This window comes from Gymnodraco acuticeps, unplaced genomic scaffold (genome assembly GCF_902827175.1).
Source record: "Gymnodraco acuticeps unplaced genomic scaffold, fGymAcu1.1, whole genome shotgun sequence".
Taxonomy (NCBI): Eukaryota; Metazoa; Chordata; class Actinopteri; order Perciformes; family Bathydraconidae; genus Gymnodraco; species Gymnodraco acuticeps.
The window spans coordinates 218,854-233,600 of NW_022990287.1; the positions used below are offsets into that span (position 1 = coordinate 218,854).

Here is a 14,747-nt window from a genome sequence, read left to right on the forward strand (position 1 = left end):
AGACTGCCTTAAGGACTTAAAAACGTGGAAGACCTTAAACTTTTTGATGTTAAACACGACCAAAACTGAAGTTATTGTACTTGGCCCGAAGAATCTACGAAACAAATTATCTAAAGATATACTAACTATGGATGGCATTAATTTGGCCTCCAGTGAGACTGTAAGGAATCTTGGTGTTATATTTGATCAGGATTTATCCTTTAACGCCCACATAAAATTAATTTCAAGGACCGCCTACTTCCATCTACGTAACATTGCAAAAATCAGGCATATCTTGCCTCAAAACGATGCAGAGAAACTAGTCCATGCATTTGTTACTTCAAGGCTGGATTATTGTAACTCTTTATTATCAGGGTGTACCAAGAAGTCAGTCAAGTCTCTTCAGCTGATTCAAAATGCTGCAGCTCGTGTACTAACCAGAGTTAGGAAAAGGGACCACATTACTCCTGTTCTGGCTGCTTTACACTGGATATAGAACACAGGATAGAATTTAAAATTCTTCTTCTCGCCTACAAAGCCCTTAATGGGCAGGCGCCATCTTACCTTAAAGAACTCATTATACCCTACTGTCCTACTAGGGCATTGCGTTCCAAGAATGCAGGGTTGTTGGTTGTTCCTAGAGTCTCTAAAAGTACAATGGGAGCCAGAGCCTTTTCTTATCAAGCTCCACATTTGTGGAATCAGCTTCCAGTTTGTGTTCGGGCGGCAGACACCCTATCCGTTTTTAAGAGTGCGCTTAAGACCTTCCTTTTTGATAAAGCTTATAGTTAGGGCTGATTAGATTCAGCCCCTAGTTTTGCTGATATAGGCTTAGTTTGTCGGGGGACATCTTACTTCTTCCTTCTCTCTGTCTATACCTGTGTACTCTCATGTTCCGATTAACCCAGCTTCCCCAAATGTCTTTCTTTTTGGTGTCTATATACGCCGGGATCCGGAGTCATGGATGATCCTGCGGTCCTGTGTCCTGGATCGCGAGCCCTGGATCTTGAGTCGTGGCTGTGGTCCTGGATCATAGGTCCTGGATGGATATCCTCGTGGATTCATCTTCCTATTATACACACATGCATTTCCAAACATTTGGACTACCTATGTTGCAAATGTATTATCTTTTCAATTTACACACGGCATCTATTGCACGTCTGTCCGTCCTGGGAGAGGGATCCCTCCTCTGTTGCTCTCCCTGAGGTTTCTCCCATTTTTCCCTTTAAACTGTGGGTTTTCTCCGGAAGTGTTTCCTTGTACGATGTGAGGGTCTAAGGACAGAGGGTGTCGTATTGTCATACTGATATTCTGTACAAACTGTGAAGTCCACTGAGACAAATGTAACATTTGTGATATTGGGCTATATAAATAAACATTGATTGATTGATTGAGTTGTGTGTCTTCTTTGTAATTCTACACGTTGTTGTATATTTTAAGAGCACAGAAGATGTTAAGTGAGGAAAGGAGCGGGCACACTGGAGCATCATATGCTGACTCCAAAGGGCTTCTGATGACACGTGAGAACCCAGAGAGGACGGCTGCTCCAAACCTTACACTGCAGCATTCACATGTTTCGAATAGGAGATATGCTGCTCACACACAAACCATGCTCAATCTGTTTGAGGACCTTTGCAGAAGAACAGAAGGAACTAAGGAAGCGCTTTATGGAATCAGTGATAGGGGTGCAGTTATTCAACAGAGAAAGGTGTGGTTAATGCTCAATAGTACAGAAATGTCCTGCAATATATGTATCCCTCCTAAATCCTCAATACATTTGTTCTATTTTTCGCACAGTAACATTTTAAAGGCTCGAGGATAAACATTTAATGCTGGAGTAATGTGTTTGTAGTAATCCGGCGGGCTGCAGTGTCTGGTCACCAAACATGTTGAATGCTGGAGGCTGATCCCACCCACTGTCCTTCGCCCTATGTCGGGTATCTGTGTTTCTGTGGTTATGCAACATGTCTTTAGGTATGAAACCAATCACATGCAGTCAGAGAGCAGTGTGTGCTGTTGTGTGTGGCACCGTTACCATCTTAAAGAAGCAACAATGTACCAGTTAGGATCCAGGTCAACTGACACACTTCGAAATAAAAGTGAACTACATTTTCTTAATGACTCAATTGCTTAATAACTCACCAAAAACTCTCGTCCTTAATGACCTGACCTGACCATTTGTGATTCAGACAAATCCAACACATGTTGGGGGGGTTGGATACTTTTGCTAGCCTCTGTATATTCTTGAGTAGACGGCAGGATTCTGACCTTGTTGACAGCCTGCTGCAGACGGTACAGGGAGTTGACCACAGCCACATTCCTCCTCTGGCCCTCCGTTAACGGACCAATCACCTGGCTGCATTCCCCCTGAGTGCACAGCTGCAGAGAGACACACAGGGAGCAGTGCATTGTGGGCAGACATGAGACAATATAGAACCAATTGCAATAAATCACACTTTGTATTTCGCACTGCGGATGTCTCTATCCATGAAAACACGTCATGGTGTTATGAACCCATGAAGACCCAGAGACGCAGTGTCAGACGCTGACTGTCCTACCAGCTGCTCACTCTTCACACAGAACAGTTGGACTGTCTTGGCAACGTTCTTGGACACAGCCAGAGCCAGGTTTGGATCTACTGATGCCACATTCAGCTCACTGCAAACAAACAAACACATAAATAAGACACATTTCCAAAACATTCAAATAATGTAGGGCTGTCAAGTTAACGCCACTAATTATTTTAACGCGATTAACGCATGTGTATTTTTTTCCTAAATAATACCACATGTGTGAGCCCTGGGGAGAGACTGATGATGTATTGGTTGGTCAGACCCTGAAGACATTCAAGCCTTTTTTACTGCCATCAATGCAGAGGTTCATATTTGATTTGATTGGTTAGTTAAAATTGGTGAACAAATTTGATATCAAATAGTTGCGTATTTCAACGTTCAGCATTTACTGAGCATAAAAATGACAATTAATATATATTGTGTGTTGTATAATCTGGCACCTCTTAAATCAGACAGTTCAAGATTCATTTGACTATTTTCTGTCCTCAAATGTTCTATACATATTGCCATAATATTGTTTTTGAAAAAAAAAGTTGGTTATGATATTTGTGTGGTGTAACTGTGATATGGTGACAGCTGTATGACGGTATATACACTGTGCTGCTACACTGGGATGGTTCAGGCTCAAGCTTCTTTATACGGCTTGCATTTTAACTTTCGTTCAATTGTTCTTTTATAGTTTTTACATTGATTATCTATTTTATTAATTCATCATATATTATGAATGAATATGTATGTGTATAATTCTGATGTGTGTGTGTGCAGTAACTGTGCTTCTTGCTGTCCTGGTTGTGCAGCATCACATCTAATGGAACACATCGGGCAGATATGCTGCTTGCCTGCTGATGGTCTTGATGATGCTGTCCAGCTCGTCGTTGGAGGGGGGGTTGCGGCCCCCCATGGGGAACACGAGGTTGATGGGATCAAACAGGCGAGAGAGGGACTTGGAGAGGTAGGCGGACTCGTACGGCTGCAGAGAGTCCTTCAGAGCCTTCTCTGGGCTGCGTACACACACACACACACACACACACACACACACACACACACACACACACACACACACACACACACACACACACACACACACACACACACACACACACACACACACACACACACACACACACACACACACACACACACACACACACACACACACACACACACACACACACACACACACACACACACACACACACACACACACACACACACACACACACACACACACACACACACACACACACACACACACACACAAGAGTGATGTGTGATTAAGGGATTAAGATGTTTGAGAAAACCATCATTTCAAATCTACGTGGTCTGATGATATGCACTGTGTGTTTTGTGTCTCATGTTGATGTCAAATATCCTCTAAGTGGCCCCAAACACCTGTGCTGATTAATGGAACACTTCAAATGCGTTTGTGTTCTCTGTGAACAGGTGAACGTGGTCTGTGTGTGCTCACTTGTAGTCCTGTTTTCCATGTGTGAAGAGGTCCTGGGTGTCTGACTCTGTGGCGCTGATGTCCAAAGAAGCTTCTATTCCTGCACCGCTGGTTAGCGCCCCCTGCAGGCTGGCGCTGTACTGCTGCAGGCGCCGCCACAGCTCGTTGTACAGGCGCAGCAGCTTCGGATACTCTCCTTCAAACGCCTGCTTCAGGAAGGACGAGGCTAAAGAGTAGATACAAATACACACAGCCACTCAGGAAGCTGCTAATACCATATCATAATTCTGAGGAAAGCAAAGAGTGAGCAAAGTCAGGAAGAAACATCTGTATTTAATTCCATTAAAAAACAAAACATAGGTCAATTACATGAATATGCTAAATTAAAACATCAACATTTCATTAAAAGTTAAGTCAAGTTATGACTTGATAAAAATAAAATGTCTTAGCATAAAGAGTGGAAGCAGTCAGATAGCTAGCATTAATATACCTAATATACATTCATATAAACCTTAAAAGCTAAAGCGGAGCATCTTGTGTGTTTGTTAAATACACAGAAAAAAGAGTATAATTACAATGTGTGGTTTTAGAAGGGTGTAGGAGGGACCACGATCAGAAATCATGCTACTGTATTTACTCGATATTAACAAGCATGTCCTTCTTTCATATTTATCTTATATAGATATATATATATATATATACATACACACACAGACACACACAAACAAACAGTCCACTGAAACGCCTTCATATGAGAAAGGAAGTGTGTGTGTGTGTGTGTGTGTGTGTGTGTGCATCTACATTGTCTAATTTTTAAGATGAACAATTTGTTCAAAATTCGGAGAATGTTATCCTCATCAGGACACAGTCAATACTCAATCACACACACACACACACACACACACACACACACACACACACACACACACACACACACACACACACACACACACACACACACACACACACACACACACACACACACACACACACACACACACACACACACACACACACACACACACACACACACACACACACACACACACACCACACACACACACACACACACACACAAATACATTGAACAGTGTGTGTGTTATAATGACTGTGGAAGGGGTGTTTGCTGCTATGGAGTGTGTTGCAGTTCCTGCATTCATTCGTTACATTGATGGAATTGGACACCTTAAGAACTACATCTGTTCTAGCTTGGATCTCTAGTGTATGACTGGTAGATGCAAGAACAAAAAGAACGTCCTAAACCTAAACGTTCCATTGTACTGAAATGTAATCAATATAGCACGCAGGAATTATAGCTTCGACATCGATGATCAAGACTGGATTCACATCCAAAGAAAAGATGTGTTTTTCCCTTTAACACAAACTAAGGTGGTACAACAGGCCGACACTGGTTCAATGAGACTGCTGTGTGCTGATGGCTTCGTGGACAACAGGCCTTTCATTACCCCCAGCCCCATTGATTTCTGTTCTGTTGTCAGCTGAGCTCGTTACAGCCAGATGATAATCGCTCACTAAATGAGACCTCCCACTAGCTGTTTGTTTGGAGCCGCTATCTACCATCTGTCGGAGAGAAAACATTCAAGATTTAAACTCTTAGGTCAATTCATCTTTCCTCTGAAGTAGGAGCTTGAGGGGGGACAGCGGGGAAGGAGAAGCAGCAGTCCTACCTTCAGTCGCTCTGTGGAACTCCTCACTGAGGGTGCTGGTGACATCAGTCCAGAAGGTGTAGAGGATATCAGGCTGTCCATCCTGTCCTCAGACAGAAGAGAGACACGCTGGTCACCACATGTCCTTGTAGTCTTTGTGAGTGACATGTGTTGGCGTTTGATGGGAAACACGTTTAGACTCTTTTTCCAGGTTTGTCTGGTGCATATTGAGATTTCCCTTAAGTCCATTTCAGATGATATTTTGCTTGTATCATTGTTATTCTGGAGATGTAATGAATGGATCCTTTTTGTACAGAGTGAGCCTCTGACCAGAGACTGGCTGAAGACTCAATACAGTGCACTTCTGAGATGTGCATAAACAAACTAGTAAAGAAACCTGGCAAATAATAATGTCTCTATATAGCTAATAAACAGTTGTGTTGTGTGCTGAATGTGTGTGTTGATGTGCAAACCTGCAACAAAAAATGAAACAAATCAAGACTAATAAACCTGGATAATATTAGCAATCACAATATTCAGCAAAATCAATAATGTGATCATCACAATGTTATGGAAACGGCCATCACTGAGGTATTCACTGCACACATTCTTCATCATCATGCACCTTCTGCATGAGTATAAGACTGTGTAACAGTTATCAAAGATAAGAGCGGATAGCGCTGTCAGCCAGCGACACACTCACACACCACAACCAGCCTGACTGAGGACAGTGTCTCCATGACTTCATGGAATTGGACATGTGTGTATTTTGTTCTAGTCCTCCGTTAGAGAAGCCTGTTGCAGGTCTGCTGCCCAGCTGTGGGACTGTTCCTCCTCACACACAGCACCACCACTCCCTCCTCTTACTGCCTCTTTTCCCAACGGTATGTGAGATGAACAGAAAATAACAAAACATCAACGCTATCAGGGCTTCTTTTTCTGCTTTGGTCTGGGCCCACTAGCTCCACTGAAGGTGAATCTTAATGCTACAGGAAACCATGATGCAGACAATACATGGTAACAGGAGATTTGTGTAGGTTTTGATATGTTTCTGTGGCACAGTGAAGGGAGATAGTGAAGCTGCACAGCTGAGGAGTTTTGCATTTAGACATGTCATTAGGTCTCCATCTCACACCTCTATCTCTGTGGAATTGGTGAGAGCTTTGCTTCCATAGCAACAGTCTGCTGCACTGATTTGTACTTCTAGGCGTCTGTGGAGGTAAGAGAGTGGGACTGATGAAAGTCATGATGATATGTTAATGACTTCCATCATAACCACCAATCCAACTAAATGCCCAAGAGTCCTGGGAAGCTCACTTTCTAACTTCCCTCACAGATTTCTTTTTAGACCCAACCAACTTGTATCAAACTTCAGTATGGAGTCAGATCTGACTCCATACTTCAGCTCCCTCGAGACACTAAAGGCTTCATATTTTCAGTGGAATCTCAGAATACCTAGACAGATAGTAAAAATGTGTAAAATAGTTCCTCTTTAAGGAGAGTAAAGATGAAAGACACCGTTTGCTGCCCTAGCACAGATATAGCGTGTGGCTCTGCTGCACGTCTCTACACTACGCTTACTAAAATGCTTCCAGTTCTATATTAACTTTGATTCATATTTGGACACTAAGACTAATTCCTCATTCGAAGATTCTGCATTCTGCAAATCTCCAGAACTATAGCTGGCCGGGCACGTCTTTCTTCCCCTTTACATTCATCATTTTAATAACACCACTGTAGGTCATATTTCTCAACTTAGATCTGTGCTCATCCATGTTTGACACGCAAGAGACAGCAGAGGTTGGGAGATTGGATCTGCGACAGGAGTGTGTGTGTTGTATAGTGCAGTGTGTTTTGGACTCACCATGGTTACACTAATACAGACTAGCCCCTGTCGTTTTGTAAGGTCATGTTTCATGATGTCAACTATGTAATGTGTATTATATATGTAAAGGCCCGGACACACCAAGCTGACACCAAAGAACTGACACAGACGGACCCCGACTGTTGTGTCGCCTCGCATGTCTGCGTTTTGGCCATGTGTCGCACTGGAACACACCGCAAAGACTTCAGCCGACGGTCAAGAAGGTACGAATTGCGCATGCGTGAGTGGCAATAACTCTCCTTACCAGCAGGCGGCGGTAGTGTGTATTCGTCATTCGAAAGAGGCAACAACCGGAAGACAGACTGCGTGATATAAACAAACAACAAATAGCGTGTGCGTTCCATTTTCACTAGTGATGGCGAGATGAAGCCTTATGAAGCTTTGAAGCTTTCCAGCCAATTGGATCGCTAAAGGGTTCATCTCATGAGGCTTCATCATGGGCTTCATCTGAACACAAACCCCCCTGCTGGTCAAAGTGTGTAAAACAGGCAGATTGGACATCTCAACAGTGTGCTCCATCATCTCATACCGAGTTCCCAATGAGTAAAGCCTTAGAATAACTCTAAACAACGAACATTAAATCATATTTTCATTTTAACAATATTGTTTTTATTCCAGTTTAATGATTGTGATTGAAAAGCCTAAGGAGGCTGGTAAACATTGCAAAGAGGGATTTGTATTCCTTAATAATATTCATAAACTTAACCATGTTGTAGCCTGAGAAAGGCTAAACCATATCAAAGACTATTTATTAACTACATTAGCTCATTTAGCTGTAGCTTTTATAAACAACAAAGAAGACTTATTGTTCAGTCGTTGAACCAGGGACCCTGCAGTCATGAGTCAACTGCTTTCCAGCTGAGCCAAAGCACACATATTTATTCCTGTATTTATTCATTCTTGTTTTCATTCCTACATTTATTTATGCATGTATCACTGGCCCAAAACGATACGAGCCTCGATACAAGCTTCACAAAAAGCTTTGGGGATTACTCGACAAACGCTTCGAAGCCTCGGCGCAATACGTAACATCACTAATTTTCACTCTACAGCGAGAAGCTCGTGGGGCTTTCCCGAACCTGTGTCGAGAGCTGGAGTTAAATGAAATCTCAGATTTGCCTTCTTAATAGTTTGTTTGGGTCCCTCACTTCCGTTTCGCTTCTCATGCACTGATTCACTAGCTGAACAGCCAATCAGTTTTTCGGCCTGACGCCCACCGACGGCCAAAATCGGCTTGGTGTGTCCGGGCCTTAAAGGTATTACATTACGTTTTTTCAGGTACCCACTGTTACGGGGATGTTCTAATATAATGGACCATTATACCATCGGACCATTGCTATCCTCCTGGTTCCAACTTTTTTTTTTATTTGCGAAAAATCAGTTGACCCTGAAAGCTTTGTCGCCTTGTAGATGCATCCATTTACGTTTAACATTTTTCACAAATGCAATAATACTAATATCATCATTGTCATCATCTAGTTAGCTGTGTAATGTGCACATGATGGGGCAACAGCATGCCTGAATGTGTGTGGAAATTGTATTTTGATTGTGAGAAACATAATTATTAGGATTATACCAAGAGCAGAGCAGTAGCGCCCACCCACCTTGATGATCTCATCGATGAAGCACACATGAGTCACAGGGTCTCTCTTCTTCAGCAGGACCTTCTGCAGATGTTGCACCTGGAAAATATGGAGGACATTAGGCCTGTATTAGGAGTCCTGCCGACTTTAATGTCTGTGCAGTCAGCTGCTGGGGAGGCTGTACCTGTCTGCAGGCAGCACATATCTGGTCCATCAGTTTCTCAAGGTGAGTCCACAGAGCGGCGCGGAATGCTGCCGTGTTGCCTGGTGTGGGCAGCACTGCCCGGCCCGGGGCCGCTGAGGGACAGAGGGGACACAGAGAAGCATTAAGGATTTTTGGGACAAAGGCCAATGAAAACATATTTTCTGCTGGCCAGCTTGATATTGTTTTTTATTCTGAGTTTATAGCCATATTTTGTTAAAGTCTTATTTATCTTATTAACTTCAAAAGCTATGGAAATACCTGACTTAACAATTTGTTAATCCATCTCTAAACTCCTGCTAACCCTAATCCATCAGGGGTTCTAAACTCAGAGCACATTGGTGCGTAAATATTTAAAATCACCACACACATATCTAGTTTTATCTTCTTTATCAAGTTCTTTGAAAAAGCCATTAGTATTGTTCAAAGGTTACACCAACAGGAAGAGACAGTCCATATGTTTGGGACTATTCAGGGATAGATTCATCTGCATGTGTTGCTCTAGTGAGTATTTGGAGGACAGCATCTGTTTCGAGTTATATTAACTACAGTGTGTGTGTTAATGGTAATGAACACACATGTCACCCAGTTCAGCAGTGTGTTTCATTGGTGTGTTTTTATGACAAAAAAAGCTATATGGGATATAATAGAAATATAAGGCTTTGGATACACATAAAACATGGGTTAGTAAATACATTCATTGTTGGGTTGGGACTTTTAATGATTTGGTGAACAACAACAAAATGGAATATCACCAGACTTTCAAAAAAGTACCATGACACATTTATCCTTTTGCTCATTTCAAATTCATTTAGTGATATAATGCAGAGAATACCAGGGGAACGATCCTAGGCCCCCTCAGAGCTTGTTATCTGGAAGCATTATGCACAATAATTAGAAACATTATTTGGCCACTTCATCAGAGCCATGAAAATGACACACGCCTCCAGCCAGGATTGACTATTCTCTGGGGCCATGTCTATTCTGGATCGAGCCTACTCATAAACTGGGCCACACTTTCTCCTCTTTTAGAAATAAGGACAAAGTACCCAGAGCCAAATCCTCCTTAAGTCTCACCTCTGGGGTTGGTGGGCTGTGTCAGACCTTTGATGTCCAGAGCACTGTTGATGTTGTCCTTTATGGTTGTCCTGTAACCCCCCACCACTGAACTGATGGTCTCCCTCAGACTGCCGAGGTTATAGAAGACCTGGAGGGCCGTGCCGACCTGGGTTGGATTCTGACAGGTGGAAGGAGAGGAAGAAATAAGTCAAGGTGGTTTGTGGCACACCACACAGCCTGGATATAATTTAAAAAATACTAACACATACTCATTGGTGCTTTCTGGTTGAATAACAGAAGATGATTGGACTTATTTGGAGAAATATCTAATGTTATCCTCATCAGGACACAGTCAATACTCAATCCCACCCACGCGCACACACCCATGTGCACACACCCACACACACACACACACACACACACCATGTATACATCACTTCTGAGGACATGACATTGACTTACATGCATTTCCTGGAGACTTATCCTAACCTTAACCAACACATGCCTAACCCTTAACCTTACCCTAAACCTAACCAAGTCTTCACCCTAACATTAATGATTCCCCTCATGGGGACCTCCATTTTGTCCCCATAATGGAGGCGAGTCCCCACACGTGACTGTGTAAACAGATTTAGGTCCCCACAAGTATAGTAATGCTAGGCCACACACACACACACACACACACACACACACACACACACACACACACACACACACACACACACACACACACACACACACACACACACACACACACACACACACACCACACACACACACACACACACACACACACACACACACACACACACACACACACACACACACACACACACACACACACACACACACACACACACACACACACACACACACACACACACACACACACACACACACACACACACACACACACACACACACACACACACACACACACCAGTGAGTATGGAGGTGAGACAGCAGCAGCTTAAAATCACCATACATTGATTTAATGAGGGAGAACTGTGAACATGTAGATGACAAAATCAGAGAGGGGCGCAAATTATTTTCTAATTATGGACAAACTCGTACTTTTCGTTTTTGCAAAGAGAAGTTAAAAAGCCTTTCTGTTAAGCCCCATACAGTGGCAAATGTTAGAGTGAGCTAGTAATAGCCATTAGATGAACTTAATGTTGAAAGAACCGTGTTATTGAGCAGGGTTTCTCTTCACAGCTCACTGGAACAGATGAAGACAGGAGGGGGCGCTGTAGCACCTGACTGACACACGTTTATCATCTCCATAAAACATGTCTCTGTGTACAGATACAAAAAATGATACGCAGTGTGTAGATCACTGAGCTTTACGTTACTATGGGTTTGTTTTGAAACTGAGTCCAGCTAGCTGTTTCCATCCGGCTTCAGTCTTTAGGCTAACATACACAATACATCGGCATCGGATTGGTTTTCATCTTCTCAGTCATTTGAAGCAACGCAGTAATTAAGATTGTTTCTAAAATATCCTTATATTCCGATTATCGCACATTTTGTTTTGTTCTTTTTGATCTTTTCTTTTTTCTTTTCTTTCACTGGTAGGAATTAGCCTGCATAAGATTGATGTTGTACTGTCTGAAGTTACCTTTTTTCACTGCCTGCCTGTGGCAGAGAGTATTTTATTTTATCTGCCATCTTTTAAATGTATGACTCTGTAAAGGAACACATACAGTTTAGGTGATTTAGATATCGTTAAATGTACAAAATATTGTTATTTAGTACTTGATACAAATGTACACACCAAACATATACTTACATTATAAATTCACAAATTTGAATTACACGTGGCTCTCAGAGAGCCCTATGTGAGGTGTTTAGAGGGTCCTGTACATACAGTATGCATGTGCATTATTGAATGACCAGGCAAAAATATATTATCAATGCTTTTCAAAGAGCTTTTTAGGCCTTGGACAACAAAGAAAGGGCATCTGCAAGTTGATACTGTACATGTTGAAAACGTGTAGACTTTTATAGATCTCATCAGTTTAATCCCACCCTCAGCAGACAGCATGTGAAAGTGTCCCACATTGCTCCCATAGGCATGTCTATAGTATTGAAGTGTATGTAAATCCCTGACTGTTCACCAACTAAGAAGCGTCAGACAAAAACCATGTCATGTAAAATATGTAATGTAATCATCTAAATCAAGCTTCAATCAAGGTTTGCAATGGCCACTTCTTATATAGCTTCTGTTGAAAGAAGTTTGGAATTTAATTGCATTCAGTTAATTACATTTTTCAGACAAATAATGTTAGAAGAGAGTTTTTCTACGTGGGTCAGTGGAGCTCCCACTCAACAGATGGACTCCGGGGTCTCTGCTGGCACAATCAGAGCACTGATGTGAAACAAGCTCCCACACAGCCCGGCCAGCATGTCCAACTGCTAACCAAGTCAATAACACACAATCATCAAATCCCTGAGCTCATATGTGTGTGTGCGTGTGCGTGTGTGTGTGTGTATGTGTGTGTGTGGCCCCATATGGTCACACACATAACGAGTGACAGAAGTTCATAACAAGGCTACTCGAGCAGGAGTTAGTCTAAAAATACTGACTGAGGGGGAAAACACAGGGGAGAGAGGAGTGTGCGTTTTTGTGTGTTTCTGTTCAAAAGACAAAGAACAAGCTGAGTGAATGTGTCTAATTTAGAAAGAACGGCCTAATGTCTAGGCATGGGAGTAAAAGCCAGAAGCTAAGACTTTAGAGAGGACTGTGGAGTCCCAGTACCCAGCTTCACACATGACCTGGTGACCTGCCTGTACACACACGCACAGTCAAAAAACACAAATCCAGAAAGCTGGTACATGTTCAGTGTTAAGCTACTATGAATCAACTCAACACTTCCTGCACAGATGATTTATATTAAAAGGCCTTAGGTAGCAAAAAAGGCATAATCCCTCCCTTTCCGGGAAGGCACTTATTATGAAAGAGTTTGCACATGTGTAGAAGTAGATGTGATTCAAATGAATGATTGAGTGAACACAGTATTTTACAGTTTGAAGATGAGGGCCTGAAAACCCCAGGTACCAAGACAATAATACAGCCTTACACAATAAAAACTGTCCATGAACCAAGTGTTGGCAAAGCAATGTGTATTTAACTGAATGTCACTACTATAATAAATAGGAGCATAAAGAGGTATCTAAACATCGTGTTGTTTTAAAGTCATCACTTTGGTATGGGAGACACCAGAATTATGGCATGGCATTAAGTTCAAGGCAGTGACATTTGCCCTGATCATAGAGAGACATGCCTAATGAACAAAGCAAAGCATGGCTGCAGCACTAGTGCCCAAGCTGGAGCACCGTACCACACTCCTCTTCACACTGGCAATATGTCATCAAGGACACTAAGCAGACACACACTATCTTTAATGGGACACTGGCCCCCGGAGAGCCAGGCTTTCAGGGCCAGATGAAGGTTAACAGAGCGACACATGCTCTCTCTAACATGCACTTCACAGGACAACACATACAGAGAGTGCTCTTCCATGTTTGTTCGTCTTCTTATCACAACCAGCAACAGAAAATCTAATCACATTTCATTTAACAAAAATCAGAATACAAAAAAAGTGGAAGAACTAGGAGGACACCAAAAACACAAAGGGCATCTGTGATGGCATAAGAAATTCACCAGTCTGTAAATAAACATGTACACTTTCACAACAGTAAATAATATCACTAACAACTATATACTGGACAATATAAACACATCTCTTGAAGAATTATTTCTACTTATTTATTCATTATGATATTTGAATGAAATATGATATGTGTTGCTTCTCAACACAGGGTTCACAGTTGTAGTTGCATCATAAACCCCAGGGTAACGTGTTCAGAGTGGAGAGGGTTGAGTTTGTACCTGGATCTCCATGCCTTGCTCCAGCAGCCTCTTGGCCTGATTCTCCACCTCCAGCCTAGCTCTGCTGATCAACAGCAAGTCGCTCTCAATCACTTCAATCCCACTCAGATCCACACCCTGCGACAGGTAGTCTGGAAAGACACACATAAAAACACAAATCTCAAGTTATTACGTATTCCATTTTCAAGTTATTTCTATATTTTCCAGTCTGTGATTATGCAATTTGAAGACCTAACAATATGAGGGGCCGTTATGGACATTATTCAGAAATACCGTTTACATACATGTGAAACACTCTCACACACACAACTGAAACCAAAATCATTTACAAACATATGTAAAAATCTCTCATATACACATTTGAAACGCAGCGTTGTTGAATAATATCCTCAGCGGGGTGCACAGTCTCTCCTAAGGGGACAGGAAGAGGGGCGATAGCTGACCGTCTACGTTCGATAGC

General features: G+C 42.2%; 1 protein-coding gene across 2 annotated transcripts in view; it reads right to left on the minus strand.

Moving 5' to 3' along the window:
* The window catches only part of LOC117549760 (conserved oligomeric Golgi complex subunit 5-like), a gene marked incomplete at its 5' end in the record, with an annotated part of 24,802 nt that extends 10,384 nt beyond the window's left edge, over nt 1-14,418 (minus strand). For both annotated transcript variants that reach the window (XM_034221829.1, XM_034221828.1), the window contains 9 exon segments: nt 2,248-2,358; nt 2,538-2,637; nt 3,392-3,553; nt 4,021-4,225; nt 5,688-5,769; nt 9,156-9,233; nt 9,319-9,431; nt 10,414-10,573; nt 14,288-14,418. In XM_034221829.1, the coding sequence (XP_034077720.1) occupies nt 2,248-2,358; nt 2,538-2,637; nt 3,392-3,553; nt 4,021-4,225; nt 5,688-5,769; nt 9,156-9,233; nt 9,319-9,431; nt 10,414-10,573; nt 14,288-14,418 (1,142 nt within the window).
* Between the last annotated feature and the right edge of the window lie 329 nt (nt 14,419-14,747).